The sequence below is a fragment of the Acanthopagrus latus genome, chromosome 14 (assembly GCF_904848185.1).
Source record: "Acanthopagrus latus isolate v.2019 chromosome 14, fAcaLat1.1, whole genome shotgun sequence".
Taxonomy (NCBI): Eukaryota; Metazoa; Chordata; class Actinopteri; order Spariformes; family Sparidae; genus Acanthopagrus; species Acanthopagrus latus.
In genome coordinates, this window is record NC_051052.1 from 8,691,505 (window position 1) to 8,717,494 (window position 25,990).

The following is a 25,990-nucleotide window of genomic DNA, read 5'->3' on the forward strand; positions in this document are numbered from 1 at the left end:
GTTCCCCAGGGCAACGGCCACAGAGGGACGTTACATGGACCCACCCCCTTCCCCAAGCAAGGACCCCAGTGAATAACCCTCCATTACAGAGGGTACATCAGTCCTACCGTGATCTTGCAGAACCAGGTGTGTTGGGACATCTGCAACATCTGCGCACCAGGGGACCCCAGTAACAGAATGGAAAAAACACTGAAGGTAACCTTGGGGCTTCCTAAAACGCTATAAAGAACTGCCAAGCTCCATAACATTAACAGATACGTGTCACGGCTACAACTCATTTAGTTTCTCTATTGATTTTTCTGCCAATTATCTTCACGAGGGATTGATTAATCGGTCTATTAAATGGTAGAAAAAAAACCGTCACATCACAGTTTCCTTCAGTCCAGCATGAATCAACAATCTGCTCCTTGGTGAATTGTGCTCCGCGCACCACTTGGCAATCCAAATCTTCGTACGATCGTTCTCTTGTTGCGTGGGAGTGCAGTCATGGGTGCGCAGGGTGAACAGGAGGGGGCTGAGCACATGGCCCTGAGGGGCGCCAGTGTTCAGCGCTAACGTAGCGGAGGTGTGACTGCCAATCTGAACTCTCTGGGGTCTGCTTGCGAGGAAGTCCAATATGTAATTGCAGGGTGTTATGTACTCAAGCCCAGAGTGTTTTCCAGTCGGCTTCCATGGGTGAGATTGTGTTAAATGCTGAGCTGAGGACAACAAACAGCATTGTGACGTAGCTGTCCTTGCTCTCCAGGTGTGTGAAGACGGAGTGGAGGGCAGCGGATATGGAGAGTTTGTATGACTTATAAGGATTCATCAGTTGTCACGGGGCCAATTCCATTTTTTCACAATCAACGAATCGACTGTTTCAGCTTTTAGTTTTTTATCAGATTAGAAATGGCTAACGTTTATATTAACTTTACAAAATAAGAGGCCTTAAAGGTGGAGCTTTACCTCACGTAGAGTTGAGCACTGCCTGGGAGGAAAAGCTCTAGGGAGTCCTTTCAAGTGAAGTTGAGAAAAGGTTCATTTGTAGAAAATAAAAACGTAAATTTGGCACATAAAACTGATTATGAATTGGATTATGTGGAAATATGCATACTAAGAATTCTCCTACCTGACCCGAATCCAAAAGGTTCCGGCTTTCAAGATGAGTTCTGATCTTTCTGTCTGTGTGAAGCTTCGGGCTACAGTCCTTTCTTTTTATTTTTTTCTTTCCGAATGTGATTTATTAAGAAATACTCCTCTTTCTCGCTATCAGTGGAAATTGTCTGCATCCATGCATGTCAAGTGTTTGCGAGTAGATATGCAATTCAGACCGGGGAGAGGAAAAGAGGCAGAGCGTGGCCAATTTAGCGCATCAGGCTAATGGTCGGTAATGGATTAAATCCAGCAAAGATGGAAGAAGTTTCAAGCTGGTTCTGGTTTTCAGTTCCAGGCCTGAGCACGATGAGCTCCAGCTTGACCCTTTGGTGGAAAAATCACAGGTACGTGAAAGAGATTTATTGAATTTTCGGACAATTTGTGTAATTGCAGGATTGCGGAGCACTCCCAGAGGAGTGATATATGGACAAGCAATGCAGATTATTTCTGAGGCACTCCTACAGTGCCTATAGGACAGATTAAAACCAGCGTCTGTTTGTGCACGTACGTACACCCTCCTATGAATGGATAAAGGACGCCGGTTCAGTGGTGCCTCCACATGGAATCAAGATAGAAACCCATTGTCTCCTCCTCGGCTCAAAAAGGAATCTGTCTTGGTCCACATTCTCCTCCTCCTCCTCCGAAAACAGACGGAGATAAGGAGGGACGCTACGGCAGTAATGTCAGTCTTCAGCCACATGGATAAACCTGGACAGCAGGCTTTTTCGCTGGCGATAAGGATGTTACTGCCACAGATCTGTTGGAGACAAGAGTCGGCTTTCTGAAAGCCGATGAGAACAGGGGGCCCCGGCTCGCATCACAAACGCGGGGCACGGTGAACCGACGCCACGTTTCTCAAAGATCTGAATGGCGCGGCGCTAACGACAAGCCGGAGGTATCTTTATTCTGGCTGCCCACGGGATTGATGGGAGCCGAAATAAAAACGCGCTCGCTTTCTGCAGACCCTGACAGCTATTGTCACCGCGGAGAGCGTTCGGACGGCTCAGGCTCGAGCCCGGGTTTTTATGTCAGGCGCCACGCTGCCGTTTTTTTTACGGACGTGATTGGGCCTTGACGCGTGCGGGGAGGGAAAAGTTTGCGCCTGTTGTGCAACCCCGGAGTTGCCACGCCACCTCAACCCCAGGCTGAGCTGGGACGCGGCGTTTCTGACAAGCCCCGCCACAAATCATTGTTTTGTTTCATCTCATCAGTGCGTTGAAGCGTGAGGCGCCAGCGGGAGGGGTGAGCGCAATTATTCAGCTAAATTCTGCAAGGGAATTTACAGCTCTGTGGCAGCAGGTGCATCTGCGATCGCCCCCGCCGCTCCACTCGCTCCCGTCCTCAGGCATAGACCGGCGCGCCACGACACGGACGCGTATGCCGCAACGCACACCTGTACATAAAATACATACGCACGTATCAAAACAAGCTAACGCGGTCGCACCTGCTCTTTGTTTCTGTCTGTGTTTCACAAATCCTCCCCTACATTCCCCGCCGTCGCTGGAAAGAAAGAGAAAAAAAAAAAAAAAAGAGGCAGCACAATCACCAGGCGACACAGATCCGCACATGATCTCGCCACAATGCATCAGGCAGGCAGGCAGGGGCTGCTCCAGAAGAGGTAATTCTGTTTCTGTTTGTTCAACAGAGAAAAGGGAGGGGAAGATAGGAGTAAGAGAGAGGGGGGTGGGGGGGGTGTAAATCCAACATAGGGGCCCCGTGGCAGAGCCCCTAGGATCAAATCCAATTCTGGCAAGATACACATTAAGCCCCGTCAATCACAACAGTGTCCTTGGAACGCGGCGGAATGGTGATGAGAGCGGCGAGGGGGAGCCTCTTTTCCACGAGAGCCGGGATGAAGCCACTTAAGACGCAAACGCCCACCGCGCCGGCACACGTTGGCATCGCCCCCCCGAGGGGGTCCCTGCGTTCAAGCCCGCCCGAGACACAGGCGGCTGTTAGGGACACGATCCACAACTCTGCACTTCATATTTCATCATTTTCGTGTGTGTTTCACAACCTTCAGGGCCAAAGAGAAAAAAGCAAGCACAGGATGAGAAGAGAAGTAACATTTACAGAAAACAGAGTAAATCAAAACAATTACATCGTTTGGCAGACTCTCTGGTGGATTGCAAAGTTGAAAAAAGAAAAAAGGATAAAGAATTAAAAAGCATTCCAACGAACGCAGCACAAACCAGAGGTGAATTCTGTATTCCATGCATTCCTTGTCTAAACTGCTGCTGCCTACACTACCCACGATGCATTTCAAATACTGCAGATCGAACAGAGCTCGGGATCCCTAACGCTAGTGGCGGCTAACGTAGCCCGAACCGCTAGCCTCGGGCACAGATCAGGTGATCTCCCCTCTCCCGTCACTTTTCTCCAGCAACACGGAGGCCTTCGTACAACTTCCCTCACATCCGCAGCAGCACTCCCTGAGCCCCGGAAACACACTCGGAGCTCCACTTCAGGCACGCCAGAACATTGAAGGTGTCCCCCGTGAACCGAACAAACACGTGGATGCGTGAACGGGTGCCGCGGTGGAAGCGACAGTTAGCCTGTTTACTTTAATTCTGGACTGTTTTTTGCTAATTATCTTAACTACACAAGTAATTATCCTCCACATCAAAGGGGCCTCGCTCTGAGCCCTGCTGCCCCCCCAACCAACCAACCAACCATCCAACACACACACACACACACACACACACACAGCACCCTCGCCACGTTTCCGGAGCCAGCTGAATCATGACATTAACAGATAATTAGACGATCGCGTGGCTGTGTTTGATTGGGGGAGGGTGGGCATGTGACGAGGAGCAGACGTCGACAAGCCAAGTCGCCGTATCTGTAGTTTGTTACAGATTAGCGGTAAATAAATGACACCCCGAGGGGGGACCACTGATGAATTATTACAGAAAGAAGCTCTTTCATCCCGATCATTAGCGCTTGCTCTTTTTCTGATCACTCTGATCAATGGTGCCCCGAGAGCAACGTCTCTCCGCGACCGCGGCTGGCACGCGGCTCGCACTCTACATCTGTGCGCACACGCTTTGATTCGCTTCGTCTAATTCATTCGCTGCCGCCTCCGGGGCTCCGGTTTCTGGTTTTTTTTTTGTTTTTTTTTGTTGTTGTTGTCTTTTTTTTTTTCCTTTTTTTCCTGCAAACACACAATAATCAGGTCATCTGGCATCAGGCGCGAATCCTTCATTAACAATCTAACGCTAATCTCTGCAGAAACATGTGACTGTGGGAAAAAAAAATAAATTAACATGAAGTGCATTTAAATTCCTTTGAAGTTGTTTGTTTTGCTCACCTTGGAAACACACTATTTCGACTTCCCCTCTGCGGTGGGAAGTAAACGCACCCCATAAATATGTATCTACCTAGGGTCCCCCCCTCCACCCCCCATGCTATTCTGGCCCAGTGTTTTGAACATGGCCACTGGAGATTGGGCCTATGAGGGACCGGCCGAGAGACAGAGACAGAGAGAGAGAGAGAGAGAGAGAGAGAGAGGAAAGGAGAGAAAGACAGGGAGGAAGAAGAGAGGAGGATGGAGCTGGAAGGATAATATTTTCATGTGCGTGCTCGAAAATGAAAATGGGACGGTTTGCGAGATGTTTAATGCAGCAGGATCGGGGCGAGGGGGGTTCAGAGTGCGTTTCCTTTACGAGTCACCTCACACACCTTTCCCGAACTTTCTGTTGCAAATAAGTCTCCGCCGCATTCCGAAGAGGTTTTTTTTTTTTTTTGTGCTTGTAGGGAGCTAATTTTTTTTTTTTTTTTTTTTTTTTTTTTTTTTTCCGTTTTAAAACTCAAGGTGAAAAACATGTTTAACCTCTCACAGCCCCACTGATTCACAAGTGGATCCCTGACAGTATCTTTGTTTAAAGCCATGGAGCGTGGTTGAGTATTCCAGTCGAGTCTCCAGAGGCTGACATCAGATTTGTCGGGCTGAATCTGGAGGTAAGGTGGAAGTGTTTGGATATATTCGATTTAAACATACGGCATGTAAACACCATGCTTCAATAAACGGCTGGAACAGGCTGATGTTCAATATACATGTGTCACAGAGACAAAATAAAGTGGTGTTTCCAACCTTAAAGCTACTTAAAGGGTAAAATGTGAGGGGAAGACTGGATTTAATGATAATACAATAATTATCAGTACATGTTCATATGTATCTACACTGAAATGTCATGCTTTTAAGGCCCCTTCAAGATATTTTTAAACACATTTAAAGGACAACTGTGAAGTGTTGGAGAAAAAATTCAGACTCAGAAATATCGACTTTGTCCATGACTGAGTAAACGAGCTGTTCTCGGAGGAAAATAGAACGCTGTTTAAAGCTAGAAAGGTGGCAGGGTCCGCCACACATAAAGTAAAACAGTATTAAACTGTGTTGTCCGGAGATCCCAAATTGATTTGAAAAGGGAATACTGAACACCATCAACACACAGTCAGGCCCGTGCACTCACTTCAGATGTGGTGCACACTAACTCTTTTAGCTTAGCAGCTACAGTGAAGGTTGTGGCTTAAAAAAAAAGGTTAGAATTAGCATTTTTTGGCTTGGAGTCATTTAATTTCCTTTTCTAAGTTGATTTTTTTAATGTTTCAGAACAAGTCCTCATCTGCAGCTGTTTTACTGCAAAGCTCCAGAAATCTTTTGTGGACTGCAAGACCTTCACCTAACAATCCAAACAACACGGGGGTGAGTAGATGACAACTTTTTGGGAGAACTGTTCCTTTAAGGGCTGGGTAAAATGTGAAAACTGTGAAAAAATACCCATAAATATACAAAAAAAATGAATTTAAGAAGCTGAAACTATGACAGCATGCAAATGTACTTATACACTAGTTTTCAAGCTCTGCTTTGGGTTTGTTGTCAGGAAAACAACAAAAAAACAACAATGGCCAGGACCAAAATAAAAGCGGCCTCGTAACTGGAAATAATCTGGTGAGAAAAGTCAAGAAATGCCAAGAAAAATCGAAGAGATGAGCCTTTTCTACCCCCCCCCCCCCCCCAGGCAGAGGAAGAGTTATCAGGAAGAAGTTGCCGGCTCTGACACTAGTGTGCAACCCGGGCCTTGCTCGCTGTCACCTCCTCGACGTCGGGAGCCGGGGAAGCTGCTGGTGGCACAGGTTCATATTAATTAGACGCCTAAATATGGAGTATGTGGCGCGCGCATTAAAGCCACGAGCTCCGTGCTGCCTTCCTGCCTGCCTGCCTGCCGGTGAGTGCATGCAGTGAGTGGGGAAACGTGACATTTCCTCCCTGAACCCTGGTGACACCTCTGCACGAAAAGAGGAGTGTGTGTGTGTGTGTGTGTGTGTGTGTGTGTGTGTGTGTGTGGATTATACATTCCACCATACACCACCACCACACACACGCTCACCTGCTAACCGGCGAGCTCCGCGGGCCTCCGTAAACTTCGCAGCCCCTCTCCACCTGGATGTTATTGCGGCCCGCGGCGCCCTGCCTCCGCCACTCTAATGAGCGCCGCCTCGACTCAGTCAAAGTCATCTGATGACACTGATGTGGGGAGATTGATATTCACGCTTGACTTGCCGTCCTCTCCACTTGACTGCTGTGTTTACCTCCCCACACAATTAGTATCAGGAGGAGACAGACAGACAGACAGACAATGAGAGAGAGGGAGAGGCGGGATGGAAGCCCGCTGTGTGTTTGCGTGCGACCGCATTAGCCGCAATTGTTTATGAAGATGGGAGATGTCTTTCAGCGGCGGCCTTGAAGGTGGCTTTTTTTTCTTTCTTCTCTATATAACTGGGGCCATTACGAGCTCGTTTAATCCCCCCCCCCCCCCGTGACGCTACTTTACCTTCTCCGAATGTCAGCGGCTCGGAAATAACAGAAGCCGGATTGGCTTAAGTAATAAATGCATATTTCAACAGTTCCTCTTCAGAAAATTTGCATCTGAGAAGTGGCTCGGCTTCAGCCCTCTGAGGGGATCTTGCTCGCGAACGAAGCCACGGAGCAAACGCCGCCAACCCGCGAGCTGGGATGGCAGCAAGGTTCATCTCCCGCCCGCCCACGCCACCCCGCGCCCGCCATCTCCGTTAGCTAACTTTCATCTGAATATCAGCATAGACGCAAATAAAGAAACACTTAGGAGGAGAATTGGCCGCCCACTCCGTGTGAATACAAAAGGAAAATGGAGGAGGAGGAAGAGGAGGGGGCGGCGATGGCGGCCAGTGATTGACATTAGCAGTCTGTTAGCTGAGATGAAGAGGGAGGGAGAGAAAGGGCGGGAAAAAAAAACCAGCAGCCATGTCTTCAGACCGATTTAGCTTTAATTGACATTCTCTCTAATCGGCGCATTCGCCATTTGAACACAGTGATGAAAACAGTTTACACGCTGCATACTGATGCCCACCTGAGCGGGTCGAGAGGAGCCGAGCCGAGCAGGTGGGCACCTCAGGTAACCGCGCCTGGCTCTGAGAAGGACAGCTTAGCAAAGATGGAGGGAGGGTTGTTTTCTTTTTTTTTCTGTGTGGAGCCACAGCGCCCCAGTGTGGACGGACCCAAAATGGCCGCCTCTTGCTGCTGAAACTTGGAGATCTCAGTTAAGCTTGAGCAGCTGATTTATTTCTTTTTTTCTTAGGCTTTATAATTATTTTCCTTTTCAGTCTGCTACATTTATTCAGCTCTCAGCTATTATTTATTTTGCATCAGGTCATAGTGGAGCTAATTCAGACACACATCATCTGTTATTACAAATGGCTATATTTGTGTTTTAGTAATCTGAATAGAGCAACTGGAGCTGTCAAATACATACAGCTGAGTAAAATACTGGCTTCCAACATGCTGCTGTGGGGCAGTAGTTTACACTAAAGTAGGATAAAATGGCAATACTCAAGTAGAAAGTTGTACTACAGTACAGCACTTTGGTAAATGTACTTTGTAGTTCCGACTAGTTGGCAGTCCTCTTCAGCCGACTTCCTTCAGTAAAAGAAGAAATACCTCACTGTGAGAGAACACTTTACTATGTTACCAGGGAGGAACGCTATACATGTACCAGGACTGTGTAATTAGTATACATAAAAAGTTGTGTAGCGGACCCGATCGGCACTTGCTACAGGTTTGCGAGGTCACATCCTGAGAAGCACTGAAGGTCAGGCTTTCATAAACACAGCTCCTGAGGCCGTGTAAACCCCCTGAATTCTAAAATGTCTGTTAGTTAGAATAGATTTTTTCTACTGGGGGCCTCAGAAAGAGGCATCAAAAAATTAACCAGAGAAGGAATTTCATGCAGCTCTGCACTAGTCAAGATTACCTTGAACTCTAATGACTTTATGGCACTGCAGGAACTAAGACTTGAAATGCCAGATCAACAAGCAGCAGCGAGAGCAGTGTTGGTTAAGCTTTTTTTGGTCTTGGGTTAGAGAGCACGCCGCTCCACAGTCTGGTTGTTCACACAGCACACTGATGAAAGGGCTGTAAAAACAGTCATTTTGACTTCAATTGCCCCAAAGTTGTAGCAGTCATCAAGACACAAATTGCAACCTCTAACTCTTGAGAGCATTTTAAAGTCTGGACGGAGTCGGCAGCTGCTCAGAGAAGCAAAGCCGAGTAGGTCCGTATGAATCAAGTGGAATCGTTCCTTTATTATGAACACACGTTACAAAAATTCCGATATTCAAAAGCATATATAAAAAATTAAATCCCTGGAATACACCCAACATACCAAAAGTAGTTAGCCAAATCTCATATCACATATCCAATAGAAGAGATGGAACAAATATTATAATGTGATTTATGTGATTCCTATCAGGACACGCGTGCACAACAGCCTGGCAACATCACGTCAGCGCCATGTCCCGTCACAGTCCATGAGCCGACCTCTTCTCTGCAGCCTCTGTTATGTAGCTGGCAACCTATAGGACACACGATGTGTGTGGACAATCATCAGCTGAATAGATGAGCAGGGAACCTTGCCATATGGCAGGTGGGAGGTTGAATTAGTGTATGCAACCTGCCAACCGTGAAGGACAATTTGAATCCCTTTTGAGCCCCAGATATGGATATGAAAAAAAAAAAAAGTCGCTTTAATAACGAAACCAAAGTCAAATTCTGAAGAACAATTTAAAGAACGGTGATAAATGAATTGCATTCTGAACACTGCATTATGACTGCAAGATACACTTTGTTAAAACGCAAAATGAGGGCTCGGTTACAATTCATAATAAACGATGGGTTCATTTAACCCATCATTCATTATAGCTCATTCACCTTTAGTTAGTAATTATTTAACTATTATTAAACAATACACTGCTTTATAAACCATGTATCAAACAGCTGTAAAGGTTTAAAAACATCCGTTGCAATGTTATAATAAATAATGCTTCATAAAATAGATTTTCATTGATTGTTAAGAGTGAAATAACTATTATCTACAGTTGTACATCTGTAAGAACTGGCATCTTGTTGATTTCAAAACAAATAGCATATCAACAGAATAACCAGTAACTGCTGCTAATTGTAGCTATTGCTTGCTAGTTAGCTACTAGTGTAGCTAGTGGTCCTGATTGGGAGCACTGAGCACTGTGTAGCATGCTAACATTCTAATTGTCATAATGACCCAAAACGGTTATTTTCTGCACATTCAGCAGATCATTTTAGTAGATTTTTTTAATGATTTGAACTAAAATTATGAACTTGAAATACACCATTTATCACTGATGGTGTTACTAATGACTCTAAGAACATGAGAGGCACATGTGTTTATATTTGTATGTTTTATTTTTTGCTTTGCTACAAAAAACAGTCCCAGCAATATTTCATATGACCCGATTAAAAAAACTACTACAGTTAAGTACAAAATGAAATATACCAAAACTACCCAATGCTACCCAGCAAAAAATAGGTAATAGTATAAAATGAAATGTCTTGAAGTCTACCACTACAAAAAAAGTTAGAAAAGGTTACTTAAAAAGAAGGCAAGTATCCACCACAAAATGTGCCACTTTACCACAATCAAGTTTGCACGTCTTTCCTCGGATATAAAGTAATGCGGATACTTTACAATAAGTTAACGCAGTCACGTCCCCCTACGACTACAGCGAAACCAAGTAACAGTCAAATGTTTCACATAAAAAATACACTTTTACTTTTTTTTCCATTTTTTTTGGCAACAATTTCACACATCACACGGGAAAAAAAGAAAGTAAAAAAAAAAAGGAAGAAATCAGCGAGAAAACTTCTGGGTAGCAACAATTTTTGGTTTCTTCAGAACAATAAACGCTCCGTGTCCACATCATCAGACTGTCTGTATGAGCTCCAGAGACTTACATACTGTGTCACTGTGTATTCAAACCATATAAATATATATGAACAAAAATATACCAAACTATTTGTTATACAAAAAGGATTAATGCCAAATGGAAGCTTACGATTATAAACTTCAATAACTTAAAAATGGGAATACTTTCATACTTTTCAGAAACATGATATTTTAGCCCTAATCTCCTCAATACTAAGGCTTTTGCATGTTTTTTTCTATTTTATTTTTCTTGATCATACAGCACTGTCAAAAGTATGCATCAGGTATAAATACTAAGAAAACGCCTGTACAGTACCCAATCATGTCAAAACTACAAAATAAGTTAGTGTCAGGCAGCTGTACACATTATTTACAGTTAAATACAAAGGAGGGTATTTGTCAATGCAGATGAGCAGGGTGTTAATATGTAAAGGCTATTCAACACAACAGGGAATTTTTTGTCCACTTTAGCTAATCAACCAGCTACTAAATGCTACTTTTTAAATAACATGTAACAGAAATGATGATTTTGGCTATCTGCCGTGTTAAAAAACTGAATCAGCCTCAGCCCAATAAATGTAACGGACAGTGCGAAGTTCTTGTCCTGACACCACAGGTGCATTTGGAAAGGCTACCAAAATGTTTTGTTGTTTTGTTTTGTTGTTTTGTTTTGTTTTTTGCCTTGAAATGATGAATGAAGATGATTGGTGGAGTGAAAAGAAAGAGCAGTCTCTAAGCACAGTCACAAGCCTGGAGGAGGTGGAGAGGAGAAGATAGACACATTCATTTCAGCAGCAGCCGTATCCCGTCGGCACATGGTAGGAGTGTGTGCGAGTAGGAATGGATGAGGAAGAGACACACCACCTGTTACAGCAGGTGCCCAGTAAACATTTGAGTCTCCTGCAGAGACAGAGAGGAGGGGGTGGGGGGAAGGTATTTGGTACAGGAGAGGTACAAGTTTGTGTGTGTGGGTGTGTGTGAGGGGAGAGAGTCAGCGGGTGCCATCAGTCCACGTCACTGAGGTCACTGACTGGCTCGTCCTGCACTATGCTCAGGTGGTTCATGGCGCGGCTGAAGGCAATCTGGACCGCCTTGCGGATGCTGGACGTGCGTCCCTCCATCATTTTGATTTTGTCTATGGTCTTGTCCATCCCCAGAGGAACCATCTTGGATCTAGGAAGCCACTGCCTGAAGGCGAAAAAGACAACATCAGTGTTACAGCACCTGAACAGCAGAGAGGCCCAATTTTTTTTCCCAGGACTCGAAAACAACAGTCTTTAAACAAGATAGAAATGCACATAATTAATTACAAAATGCAGTTTGTTGTAATTGTTGTTTTGCATTTGCAGTGAGAGGACGCAACACCGAACATCCTGCGTATCTGTCATACTGATAGATTTTGCTCTCAGCCTCGTTTTTTTCCACACAGCAGGGTTGCTGCGTGAAGCTATACTGTAATAAAACCACTCCAGCTGAAAATTTGATCTAGTTGTAATGTTGTAATGACAGTGAGGTCTGCTTTTCTTCTCATCTATGATAGAAAACGACTAACTTGTGAATATAATCGTTTGCTGCAGCCCTAGTTTGAAGGTCAAAGATAATCGTCATTATTTGTTGATCCTTATTCTTTTTCAGATAATCGTTTAGTCGACACAAAAACAACCATCAAACGTTGTGAAAGCCAAAGGTGATTTCACAGGATTTCTGTAGGTAATCAGGTTTTGAGATAAATGATTGCAGCGTGTTCTGTTTGCAGTTTCTCCAACCACTGGATGGTGACCACTGGATGGTGATGGGCATTAGCATTGCAGGAGGTGTGCTTATTTTTATACACATTCCTACAAGCACACGTTGGTAAATTCAACACCCGAGTGATCGTATACACACACAATGTTACACACATTTCTGTTGATAAATGAGGGCCCTGGAGAAAAAACTCATTGTCAAAAATCCCAACTCAGTTCCTGGTATTCACCTTCTAATAGCAACAGCAGTAGTAGTCAGAAATAGTTGTCCTGAAATGCCTACTGTGACTAAAACTGAGTCATATTCAGTGTGCGGTGCTCTGTGGGACTGAAAGTGTTTCTTTGGTAAAACAGGAAGGATAAATGACTCGATGTGTGCCGCGACACTAAACAACACTACAGGAAGGAAGGAATAAAAATCTTTTTTATCCACTTATTTTTACTTTAATTATCAAACAATATTATTAACTGATGTGTTTCATCTTATTTTTGACTCTCCTTTTAGTACATATTGTCAGCTTCATCATGCTCGCTCTAACATGCAGCAGATAGAAAGTGTGACACAGCACCACGTCCAGCACCATCGTCACTGTTAAAGACTGAAAATCATTTCCCCAGTGACGCGAGTCCAGGTGAAATTTTTTAAAAAGCCATTACTTCTCTCTTGACAATTGATGCCGCGCAGCCACGGGAGAATAATGATCAGCTGACGGACAGGCTGACAGGTTTACCCTTGTAGGCCCCTGCAGCAGTCTCAATCCTCCACACACTCACCAGCTGCGCTTGTTGTCGAAGAAGAGGACGAGGTAGAGTTTCTCTTCGGCTTTGTACTGCATCTGTTCTCCGATGCGGAGCACGTCCATGGGGGGCATGGGGATGGACACCCCGTTGTGCTGGCAGCCCACGCGCGGCATGTGGGGGTCGATGATCTACACGCGGCAGAGGGGAGGGCGGAGGGTGAGAGGGGGGGTTAAGACATGCAGGCTCATGAATGCAAACATGAAAAACATACATCAATCCACGGAAGCAATCGAGCAGACACGTCTGTACTGTATACACACATACAAATGCATTCAAACAGGCTTCTTTTCTGTATGTCCTTTTCATGCTAAGGTCAAATTAACCTGGTTAACAGTGAAAGACTGCCACCTAGAGGCAAAGCAGGATGTTTTTTAATTCAAAAAAAAGAAACAGCTGCAGTAAACTATGGCCTCTTCCTGCGGGACGAAAAGTGTCATGATCAGGTTCCAACGTGTCCCAACGTCAAGAGGTGACAAGGAGATGACAGAACACAAAGACTTTAGTCAGCGATTGTCATGCATTCACTCCCACAAACACTCACCAAGGCAGGGTAGGAAGGGTATCCACTACATTTGGCCCAAACTAGCTTTAGGGGTTCCAATGCAACTGTTGCAGCACTAGCGGGCATCCAAATATTGCTGTTGCCAACCTCTAAAGAAGCAGGAACAACACCAAACAAGTTACGTGTGGGTTTAAAAACACAGACAGAATCACATCTCCAAAAGCCGAGCTGTAAGTGCACACAGCAGATCAGGGCGGGAAATTCACTTTTTTGCAGACGGATATTAAAATATACCAGCCAGTTTGAGCATTTTACAAGCCAAATGTGAATCTTTGACGAGGGGAAAAGTCTCCAGATGCTGACTGGTCACACGCCATAATGGCAGGAAGAGTACAAAGACTCAGTGCTCACTGCCAAAAGTCACACCGAGCTGGCTGGCGGCTGCTGTTAATTTCCAACCCTGATTCTTTCTTAATGTGTGTATGAAGACCAGCTGTGTGCAAGTTCTATCAAGTTACACTTTTAAAAGAGAATTAATGCTGAAGGTCGAATGGAACACGAGGCCAATTCTCCAGCTTAATAGGAAAAGTAAAGGAACTCTGCACCTTTCACAGTTTCCATAACATGATTTAAGACATTTGAAGATTTTAGAGGACCTGCAGACATCTGGAGATATACAACGCTACTTCCTGGCTGAGATTAAGTGCGACAGCTTATCACATACATATCAGTATCTGTGCACATGTTGCCTGATAATAAAAAGAAAGAGCAGCTCTGAACTGTTTTACTCTGTAATTTGAGGTATCTTCGACCTTGTTTTCTTTTATTTACTGTTTTCTTCGATAGAGCGAGTTGTTGTAAGGTGTCAGATCTCTCACTCAGGTATAAATCTTCCAGTACTAACCTAAAAATATGTAGCTGAGAAGTACCAACACTGAAAATATGAATTAAACATCATTATTTCACTGAAGAGAATCATGTATATTTATCTGAAATGGTGGATAGTCTGTGTGCAGGCATGCAGATTCTTTTAAATACATGATGCAGCAAACTCACCGGCGGCGATGCGCGCAGCTTTTGCAAAGTTCCCGGTTTCGATGCAGGCGATTAATTCGCTCTTATCGTCCACAGTGTTTCTCCGGACCAAGGCGGGTTTCCCCTTCCCGCATTTTGGAAGACTGAGAATAGTGCTAAGAACAAAAATAAAAAGCACACCAGGGTCAACTTTATAAACATAACACCAGGTGCCAGATATATAAAACGCTGTAGGTTCACGGCTAAAACTGAACAGAAGACAGAAATATGCAAATGTATTCTTTCAAGGGCAGCACATCTCAAATTTGCAGCCCTGTGTGGACAGAATACTCATATTTCACTTGATGATGTGGCTCACATCACAACATTTTGTGAGATGAGCTAAAGAAAAAGTGAAATATGGCAACTTTGAGATGTGCCGCTCTTTCATGTTATTTGGAATTTGCTAACTGCATTTTTTGGGGTCCAGAACTCCTCTAAGAATCCCAATTGTTGATTACCTTTTTATTTTCTGTCAGTCGTTGTGGAAATGGGCGCACATGCCCAAATGGATGCTAAATGAATGTAAAAACATCCTTTCACATCTGTTTGTGTATCTTCACTTGTGCCTGCTAACACCACTCATTAGACCAGGGAGAACAGAAAATGTGATAAAGTGCAGTGTGGTTTAACCAGCCACATCAGAACAGCTGTCACTGTGGTTATTTATAACGGTTGCACCACAAATTCGTAATATATAACCCATCATTGTGGTAACTCATCATCATTACACATCAGAAGGATGATGAGATTAATCTACAGACTACCTGGTGCTTCCCGGCAGACTGCTACACGAGGAGATGGACGACTCAGAGGCGCAGCGTCGTCGTGGCTCCACGGGTCGACTGGCTCTACTCGAGTCTTCCAGCTCCTTCTCCTCCTCCACCTCCAGAAAACCACTGGACAGACCTGAGAGGAGAAACAACACCAGAGGAGGATCTGAAAAAAAAGATCTGAATCTGGATCCAAACCACTCCTGTTCCAATGTGGAATGCTTCTGCACTGGCTACAGGTTGTTCAGCAGAAGCAGTTTACCAGCTCATTACAATGTTTGCACTACCAGTTTCTCTTGTCGGCAGCAGAGCTAAATACTGCTTTGCTAATTTCAATAGTCTTGAAGACATGTCATTCGGATTCGAACATGCGGTAACTCAAAGAAACACTAAGCCATGCAAAAATAAAAATCAGTCATTGATGCAGAGCTGTTGTTTTTTCTCTTACCAGTGTCGAGTCGTTTGACAGGGGACTCTCCCTCCTCTTCGTGCTCCCCTCCTCCCTCCTCCTCACTGTCTCTGCTGCCACTGTGCTTCCTCTTCTTGCTGTGCAGTAGCGTCTCCAGCCTGGGTATGACCACTGACAGGAAGGATTTGGAGCCCAGCTGGGCGCCATCTTCATCCTCCTCTTCCTCCTTCTCACCCTCTTCTTTACTGTCCACATCGTCAGCCGCCTTGTCTCCTTCCCTTGGCGGCTTGTGAGGGCTGGCGGCCTTCGACTTGCGGAAGAGCACCGCGGTGCGGCGGTTGACTGTGCCCGTGGGCTCGGCGAGGGTCGACGTGGCCACCACACTCACGTCTCCGTCTAGTAAGGAGCTCTGGAGGCTGTCATGGGAGTAGCCATTGAGGCGCGGGGTAGAGGACAGCAAGTCTGGAATTTCGCCATCAAACTTCACTCGCTTGCTGGGAGCTTTGTCTTCGCAGTCCGGGGCAGCGTCGATTGGTTTGAGGGTGGGGGGCTCAGGGTCTGTGTCGGAGTGGATGAGGGGAGGGATGGAGTCTGAAAGCTCCAGTTTAGGAGGGAGGGACTTGTCTCCTGTAGGGGAAAGAAAGAGGAAGAAAAAATTTTACACTTCAGCCATCATTAAAGTAGCACAGTGAACTTTTGGGCAAGACATTTTAAAGTAGAAATATATAAGAATTTTAATGAAAACATTAATATTAACTCAAATTATCAATGCGAATAGTTGTGACCTAACGAGGTCCGTGCATTGTGTTGCATGGCTATCTACTGAGTCTCTTGTTCTTAGATGTTGTGACTGCATAACCTGAATCAACAAACTGACCTTAAAAGGACAACACAGTTTAACTTAACATTATATGGTCTGCCACCTTTGTAGCTTCAAACAGGGTTCTGAGGACCTTATTTTCCTCTGAGAACAGCTTGTTTAGTCAGTCATGGGAAAAATAAATGTTTTAAAGTTTAGATATATGAATATTTTTTTATTCGGGTTCCAGTTCGCAGGTTGTTTTTATAATTTTTTTTTACACTTTTTTGGGGGGGAGGGTTATACTTTTTATTAATGTACTTTTCCTTTCTCTTTCTTTTTATTTCCATCTCCTCGTGGTGCCATAGAAATAAATTATAATAGGTTTTGTTTTGAAGGATTAGCGATGCAAAACGAGCAGAATGAAATCTTTGGCATCCTCTTTCGGAAAAACAATGAACAAAAAGCTATTCATAAAAAGTACAAACATAAACAGTATGACAAACTGCCAAAGACAAGATATATGACCTGCAGTACAACACTATTACCAACAGTAATGCGCTGCAGCACTCATACTTTGTGCTTGCTGACACAGCACATTATCATATGGCTTTTGGGTTTATCATAAAAGTAAAACAAGGCACTGTTTAGCATAACACTGAGGCACTTCAATAAATAAAGAATGAGAGCAAAATTACTTTTTCCTTTCTTCTCCTTCTTTCTCCTCCCTCCCACCAGCTCATTATAACGCTATCTATTCAGGGATCAGTTCCACAGAGAGACATAAGAAACGCTGTTAGGACTCAACAGTGACACTTTCTCTTCTGCTGCTGGAGCACGACCATCATCGCCTCCATGTAATGCTCAACTTGTTCCTGTCCGCCACTGAGATTCTTGAATCAGGAGTTCACAAAGAGGTTTTCTGTGTCACTGAGCATGTGGAATAATTTCCAGTTACATAAAGACTGTGTGAACCATCTCCGACAAATTGCCTTGTTTAAAGCACATTTTTTAACAACTCTCTCACAGTTCATGTATTACAGCCCTGTTCACATTTGGCATCAATGCACGTGTCCCGGGTCACACTGGAGGACCACCTTCTCAACTGACGTCCTCTGTGAAACAACAGGCAGAATGGGTTACGCTCTGTCTGATTTCCGTGAAGATGTGCGTCGTCCGATTCACCCGACCATGGAACTAGTGACTGCAGTATCCCCAGACTTCCTCATGTGAATTAAAGACTTGTTGTGTGAGGGAAAACTGAACAAATTTTGCAAACAGCTACGACAAATTCTTAATCATTTCTTCCCTCTTGTAAATTCAGCATTAAATACAAAACATTAAGTTGTTTATGTCCTTGTAAAGAGTGAAAAGATTGCGGCACAGCTGTACATGCCTTCTGTGTCTAAAAGTGCATCACCTGCACCTGAATTTCACCATCTACACTAAACACAGTACATGTTATTGACGCAAACATGTTAAATTTTACAAATACAGTAAACAGAAACTGAAACACACTACCTCTGTCTGTCCATTAACTTACTACCTTTAAAATAACGCAACAAGATGTGTAGACTTGTGAGAAATGTAATCAACTTTGTGAAAAGCTGTCGACAAATGATTCTCAACTATTTTGGCCTTCTTGTTAATTCTGCATTAAATATTAATATTAAGTTGTTTATGACTTGTAAAAAGTCTCAATTTGTCACCCTGTCTGCATCTGTGTCTAAAGTGCGTCACCTCCTGATTTCACCATTAACAGTACTTTAACTTTTACATTAAGGCTACTTCTCTCTCTTGATGTGAGAAGCCCCCTGGAAAAATGTCTTTCTTTATGTAAAAAGAAAAAAATGTATCACTATGTTCTAGTGATGTTCTTCTATTTTTGTACATAGAATGGGGAAGTGAGATCTAATCACAAGTGGTCACATGAGGCACATATCGAGATGCATCTTAATGCCGGGTGTCAACTGACTGGCTTAAATCTGTACACTTGTGGTCGGATCACTCAAGACAGAAGCTGATACCAAATGTGAACAACTTGTCAGACCATCTGGACACAAAACCTGCACTAGAAATAAGATTAAGATATATACTTATTTGGTGCTATAAATATTCCTGATGTTGACACCTATTAGACATTAACAAGTAATATTACCACCAATAATCCTGTTAACATACAATGCTTTTCAGTTAATGACACTTAAAATTTCTTGATTTGAGAAAGTAAAGTTCGTGTTCACAACCGCAGGCTGTGCCATCGCAAATACCAAGAACAGATATTCAAAAAAATGTGCGCACATTTCTCAGCACCAGCAGACAGACGCTAACCTCATGACAAATAGTGCGGGGTAATGATTATGTGTTTAAGTAGCCTGATAATGGGATTTAATTGCCATTTAATTCCCTTTGAAGCAGAATGATCAGAGTTCTGGGAGGCATTACGTCTGACACCAGAACTATTGTAGTACTGAAAGCGTCAAAGACAAATTAGGTATGGAGAGGAGCATGTGACTTTGCTCTCAGAGGCCTGTTTTGGGCTGCAGGCTAATCTCTGACCTTTGACCTGTGCTTCAGGATATTAAGGACATGTGACTCAAACACAAAAAACTCTTTCTAATAAATCCATACATACCCTCATCGTCTGGAAAATGTCCGTTGGGTTGCAATTCCTCTTCTTTAGGTTTGCCCAGCTCCGAGTGGGAGGCAGCAGCTGATGAAGATGATGCCGATGTGGAGGCAGTCGTTGAGGGCGGGGAGTAGTGGTGGTGGTGGTGGTGGTGGTGATGGTGGTGGTGGGAGGGGTGGACTCTCTTTAAGCTCATTTCATTGCGCACGTCGTTGATGGTCTTTTTGAGTAGCTTTAAGCGTTTGCTGCGGGAGGGGCTGGACTTCATGGCGCATGTCAGGTCGAACTTCTCCAGGAGCTGCTGCAGCTGCTTGTCCGGAGAAAGATGCTGCCGATTGGCTGGCACAAGTAGGCGGTCGACTAAGGAAAGAATTTAAAAAATGATCAACACATTTTATATTCAGCGATGCATCAGAGAGGCTTGTGTCTTTGCTGCTACTCTTACCGTCCTCCCAAGAAAACGTTGGTGCCGATTTGATTTCAGGAGCTTCTGACAGATGCATGCCACTTTCTGTGTCAAAGCCAATTCTCTCCACATCCTTCCGAGCTTTTCTCAGCAGGGCCCCGCCCTGGTCTCGGAGGCGCACAGCAGCCCGGTAGAAATACGTGTCTTTTGAGTTGTATTTCATGCAATTATCAACAATGAGGTTGAAGTCGCTTTCAAACTGCTCCAAGTTGTTGTAGCCCTGTGCGTCGATGCGCTGACGCATGGTGGAGAAGTCCATTGGGTGCTTGATGTGGTCGAGGTAGTCAGGCACCTACAGGAAACAGAAATTATAAAGTAGTTTTTTGAAACTTACTTAAAAAAAATATGAAGCAAATATCTTTGTTTGTCACATGTTAATGCTGATATGTAAGAAGTGGCCACCACTTGAATTAATACTTCATACATATGGGGGTAACTCATCAGAGTTACTGCTAACTGCTGTAGCTGTTGTTAGCTAGTTAGCTCAGTTATCCTAGTAGCTAGTGGTATGCTGCTGCTAACTGGTTAGGATGCTAACATCATCAAAATTCTTATTTCTTTAGATTCTCTGTTAACATTGGCTGGTTTTTGAGGAATTTAAAACTACAGTTCTTCATTGTTGCACCATCCTACCTACCACCTATCCTGTCCTGATCTGGCAGCAGCACCATCTGAAAAGACTAAACTTCACCACAGCATAGTATAACATCTTCATACTTCAAACTTGAATCCAAATCCAAACACATATCACACATGCTCAGTCTACCAAGAATAAAATGAATCTAGCAGCAACATACTGGACTCCAGAGTCAAAAGCTAACGCCCAACGTGGGGCTCGAACCCACGACCCTGAGATTAAGAGTCTCATGCTCTACCGACTGAGCTAGCCGGGCATGCCAAGGATGGATCTTTGCCCTCTACAGAAAGCTGCCTGTGCACCTTACTCTCTGGTTACACATTCATCATACCAGGAAGTCACATTGCTCAACTCTCGTAACACATGAGAAGGGGGGTTGATTTATACCCTGGTGTCACTGTGACCAGAACCTGTGACCTGGAGCGAGCGAGCAGTCGTCTGCTGGCTGAAGTCTTTGTTGTGTGTTCAAGTGCAACTTCTAACGGATGTGTTGTGATAGAAGAGATAGCAAAAGGTGTGAGTATTCTCTCCTAGGTCTACGAAGTACAGCACATATCTGGCAACCAGCCAGACAAACAGGTCAAACAGACAGTTGCTGTTAAAATGCTACCGGCTGAGTTCAAATGCAAACCAGCAAATCCAGCTTGAAGGCTTATCAAATCTATCTGTGTTTTCTTGGCTGAGCTTGTTTAACGTGTGAGCACAAGGAATAGCAGCACTGCAGTAGAGCCGGACAGTTAGAAGGAAAGATTGATAATAGATCGATGGTTTAAGTCAATTTTCAAGCAGGTTCCAGCTTCTTAATTGTGAGACCAACAACCAGCAGTTATGTTCTTTGCTGCTTTCTTTGGGTTTTGAACAGCTGAAAAAGCAATTAAAAGATGTCAGCTCTAAGAAATTGTGACTCAATTTTATAGACTAAACAAGATTTACCAAGAAAATATTCAGCAGATTAATCCATAATGAAAATAAACATTAGTTGCAGCCCTATAATGAACCAAAAAAAAAATCAAAAATACTCTATTATAAAATGCAATATTTACATTAAGTAATACTGTTGGGTGACTTTTTGGCATCCAAAGGGGAAAAAAAACACAAGATTCTTTGTGGACGAACTCACCAACAGAACTTTAACAGTATATAAGTATCTTGTGAAATTCACCTCAGTGACATCGACAGGCTGGGTGAAGATCTTGGCCTGGTCTTTAGCCTGGAGCTGGTCCAAGAGAGCTCGGAGCAAAATACTGAAGGGAGTCAACTGCATCTCCAGGAGAGTCTCCTGCTGTTTAATCTAAAAAAAGGGCCAAGATGGAAGACATTATAAGATCAAATTGTTTCCTTTGTTTTACCTGTGTTAGGTCAAAAGTCAAATCTGCGCTCCTACCTCTTCCCTCTTGAGCTTCTCCCTCTTGCGAATGAGCTCCAGCAGCAGCCGGGCTCTCTCCAGGTCATGTCGGAGGCGATGCCACTCCTTCAGCTGCTCCTTCAGCGCCCTGCTCTCCTCCTCGTTCTGCCTCTGGAGAAGACACAGAAAGACAAACACGATAAAGAACAGAAAAATGACTGAAAATGTTCCGACTTTCACAGCAGACACTTGTTTCTCACGAGACTCTCACTTCAACAACGTCTCTTACATCAGGGTACGTGTCCACATGTAGCAGGAATATACACAGCACTGTCAAAAACCTTGTTGACAGTAGCAATAACGGCTGAAAAGCATACTAAGAAGAGCATTAAAGGCTTAACAAAAAGTGTGGAAAAGGACTTTGTGTATGGAAAGTATAACATTTTTCACAAGTTCTAAAAGCTACTTAGGTAAAAGGCAAAACGAAGACTGAAAGCCTTCTGTGGTTGACTGACGGTTGAACAAACCGGCTGTGCATTCTTCTGAGACTGCAGGCTTGTCTGGAGGCGTCTGATGAGGGGAAGCCCGTTTCTGGATTGCCTCTTTAGCGTCCAATAATTTAGGACCAGCTCCACAAATGCCTTCTTCTTCTGGATTGACACCTGGTTCATGATGGTTTGTAACCTAGAGAAACCAGCAAAACAGACAGGTATTAGAAGAATACAGACAGAGAGAGAGAGAGAGAGAGAGAGAGAGACAGAGAGAGAGAGAGAGAGAGAGAGAGAGAGAGAGAGAGACCAACAAGCAGCAAGGATGTTCTCTTAGAAAACAGACTACAGGAACAGTGGCTGGTCACCTGTGGTCCTGGCTTTAAACTTAACAACCACAGACACAATTTTAACCAGCATTGGACTAACACTCAACAGAAATGTGCTCAGGTAGGTCACTCAAACTTGTACCTGTGAAGGAATACATTTGCCAGTTGTACAAGCTCAAATCTTGTAAACACCCAATGTTTGTACATCAACAAACATAAGTCCCATCAGCATGTTGAGAAAAACAAGACAGCCCCCCTCAATCACAGACCAGGCATCAGTTCCACCCCGATGAGGAGATATACCTGTGAGCAGGAAAAGTAGGCACAGTAGCTGGGGTTTCTTCTTCACTTTCAGGTTCAGGCTCAGGCTTCTTACTCTTACTCTTCTTCTTCTGCTTCCCTTTAGACTGTCCCTTCCCTTTGTCTACTTTCTTACATAGTCCATTTTTGGGTTTGGCATCGTCGTAAATGGTGAGAGGCCTCCTTATGCACCCGTTAGGCGTGTGAGCTCCACAGTAGGCCGTCTTTTTCACAGAGAACGTGGACTCCCCCGTTTCTGTCACCTCCTTGATTGGCTCCATCTTCATGAAGAGGCCAGCCTTTTGGGCACAGCTCACATGGAAGGCCGTATAACAGTTGGCTTTGTGGCACTGGATGCACGCGCCGACACCTTTCTCTTTGCAGAGGTAGCAGGTGAGCTTCCAGCGGGCTGGAGGAATGTGGCTGACCCCGTCGATGGGCTCGATAAAGGTGGTGTTGGAGAAGCCCACCTCGGGGACCCAGAGGGCGCAAACGACGTGGCCCCAGCGGTCGTCGTCGGTCCTTTTCACCGCTCCGCCCTTGTTAGGACAGAGTATGCAGTCTGCGGGCTGGGTGGACGCCTGGAGGCAGTGTCTGCAGAGCCACTGGCCCTCAGGAATGTAGGGCACACCGTAACATTCCTGGTGCACGGCCACGTTGCACATGTCGCAAAACAGGATGGCGTTGCTGTTGTGACACTCTCCGTCCATGCAGATGCAGCAGACGGCATCCTCGTCGATGGGGGCATGCTTTTCACTGCACTGGTCCAGACTCTCCAGGTACAACTCTTTCTCAAAGCGGTCGACCAGGAACTCGAAAACGTTGTGAGAGACCTGACTGACCCCCTCGCCTCTCCGCTTATCATTGACCAAATCCAACCAGGCATAGTCTTCCTCGTCCATGTCATACTCCGTCTCCTCATCCAGCTCTTCCTCCGTCTTCTCTGTGAATTTATAAAAGGCAGCTGAACGCTTAGGAACTGCTGGAAGATTATATTCCACTGTTCGAAATTTAGGCTCTGGAAGCTTTGGGCCGGTGTTCACACCAGCATTATGTCCTCCTCCCTCTCCAGGAGCCGTGATGCCCAGCGCAGCGTTCCTCTTCTCCTGGTTGTTTTTTAACCTGACCGACCTCAGGAGGACCTGCTGCTGCGGCTTCTCAGCGTTCTCCTTGTTGCTGGTGCACTCCATCATCTCCTGCACCATGGGGTCATCGTCTGAGATGACGTCCAGCTTGTCATATATGCTGATCCGGTGGATGCGGCCATCGATATCGAACTCCACCATGCGCTGCGCCTGGGCGTAAGTCAAGATCTGCTTGTTGGGGGAAGGCTTGATGGGAGATGGGGGCCTCTGCGGCACCGAAGGCCGGTGCTGCCGAGCTTTCTTCTTCATCTTGCCGCTCCGTGTTGCTGTGGAGATGCAGAGAGGGAAAAGAAAAGTAGGAGAAAGTCAATGATTTTTAGTAGAGTAGCTGCCGTTCAGAAGTCACGAAACATAGACCAGGATAATTTACTGAAGCAGTGAGGGCTGCAACTAATGCTTATTTTCATTGTCGATCATTTTCTTGATTAATTGATTTGTTTTTGGGTCTATAAGAGTCAGAAAATGGTGAAAAATGCTGATCAGTGTTACCCAAATCACAAGATGACGACCACAACCCAAACATGCTCAGTTTACTGGAGTAAAGGAACCAGAAAATTACACATTTAAGATGCTGTAATCTGAGAGATTCAAGTTTCTGCTCTTCTGAAAAAATGACCTCAGCCTCAAATGGTTATAGACTGACTTGATAGTCTAATGGATCAAACAATCAATCAGCGCAGCTCTAGATACTGTAACCTGTAGTGTAATCCACACTTACTCATCACTGACATGGTACAAAACATTATAGGCGCTGTATAATTGACAAAGCCTCAATTACTTTATTGAACAGCGCGAGTAAGGTTATCAAATGACATGCAACATCAAGTAAGATGAATAGATATAAAAGTATAGCACTGACATCCTTTACAGCTGATGCTATGATAACGATATACCTTTAGAAATAAGGTATTTTACATTTATGCACAAGAGACAGAACATTGTGTGATTTGCATGTATTATATTTAAAAGGAGCAATATATACTTTTAAGGAATACATTTTAATCAGGAGAGAAATTTTGATTGAATTTTGATTTGATTTTTTTAAGTGCCTAAACACACACAATCTCATACCGTTATATCTTATCACCTCTCTAGTTTCAAACCGTGTTTTCCTCTGAGAAAACCTTGTTTATTTAGTTATGGACAATAAATATATCTTTCTCAGTTTGTGTTATTACCTGATTAATATTGTTAATGTAAGAATGCTGAGTTTGATTTCTTCTCCAAAACTACATAGCGCCCCTTAAACAGCCACTGTAACTGATGCTATGATAAGGTTTCCGTTTTTAGACATTCAATTTTAGACTTCAGTTCAACCCAATGTTTATCTGCACCAGGTGACAGAAACAGTTTAACACTGGGTAACCTGAGTGCATTATGTCAGGGCTTGCCAGGGATGGGTTAGAGAGCAAAGGGATGGGGTGACTTTCACTGACGTTGCTGCCCCAAGCTAACTTCCAGTGACTTTGTGAGTGTGTTGTGAAGTGGTACGTTACACTTTTGTCAATGAGCTGGGGCATTTAAATGCAGTGGGAGGCGGTCACACACGGCGCTTTCAACATGACTGCGCAGGAGTTAGCCCTCGGCCGTTTGGTGCAGAGGTGCAACTGCCGTTAAACCAACCAACCGTCAGTCCAAGTGGCAAAGTTGCTAACAATAACATTAGCCAGTTAGCCAGCCAGCTAGCTAACCAACTAGCCAGCGGAGCTAGCCACCCCCCTGAACGGTGCAAATGGCGTCAAGCAAAACAAGAGCTCTTTAAAAAAAAAAAAAAACAACAGCGTTTGTCAATTCAGACCCCCGTGTAGCGCTGAGCACGCATTTTGCAGACGCATTACATGTCTTCTCACGGCCACAGAACAAAACACAGGGATGCATAAAAACCAAAAGCACATACCTCGGATTCACGAACAGTTTTGCTAGCCGAGGAAGACGGTAGCTAGCCCGCAGCCTTACAAAGCAATGGCGACACGGCCTGCTAAGTGGCTCTAATTCCGTACACAGTGTTCTCATCCAACGGGCGATACTGGGGTCTTTTCAGATACTAATGAAAAAGATGAAGAGGCCTGCTTGGTGCCTGTGAGGTCTCGACGTGAAATCCCACACAGAACACAGTGTCGTTTGCTTTTGTGGACCATT

The 25,990-nt window shown here is 44.4% G+C and overlaps 1 protein-coding gene, 1 long non-coding RNA gene and 1 other non-coding gene across 5 annotated transcripts; 1 reads left to right on the forward strand and 2 right to left on the reverse strand.

Annotated features, from left to right (window-relative positions):
- On the forward strand, positions 1-12,920 carry LOC119032695. The gene is made up of 3 exons (XR_005079009.1): positions 1-195; positions 5,747-5,839; positions 12,166-12,920. It is a non-coding gene; the product is annotated as an uncharacterized LOC119032695 (long non-coding RNA).
- On the reverse strand, positions 9,856-25,888 carry brd1a (bromodomain containing 1a). Of its 3 annotated transcripts, none has more exons than XM_037122152.1 (13): positions 25,749-25,888; positions 22,710-24,117; positions 22,117-22,273; positions 21,629-21,760; positions 21,407-21,535; positions 19,587-19,899; positions 19,148-19,501; positions 15,753-16,340; positions 15,299-15,440; positions 14,514-14,647; positions 13,497-13,606; positions 12,929-13,083; positions 9,856-11,597 (listed from the first exon to the last, which is right to left on the reverse strand). In XM_037122152.1, exons 2-13 carry the CDS (start codon positions 24,098-24,100, stop codon positions 11,414-11,416), a joined length of 3,789 nt encoding a protein of 1,262 aa, XP_036978047.1. In that variant the 5' UTR covers positions 24,101-24,117; positions 25,749-25,888; the 3' UTR covers positions 9,856-11,413. The 3 variants fall into 3 exon arrangements, with proteins under 3 accessions (XP_036978047.1, XP_036978044.1, XP_036978045.1); XM_037122149.1 differs by having other exon boundaries at positions 22,105-22,273; XM_037122150.1 differs by lacking the exon at positions 25,749-25,888 and adding an exon at positions 25,030-25,636 and having other exon boundaries at positions 22,105-22,273.
- On the reverse strand, positions 20,428-20,500 carry trnak-cuu. The gene has a single exon. It is a non-coding gene; the product is annotated as a tRNA-Lys (tRNA).
- Positions 25,889-25,990: the final 102 nt, after the last annotated feature.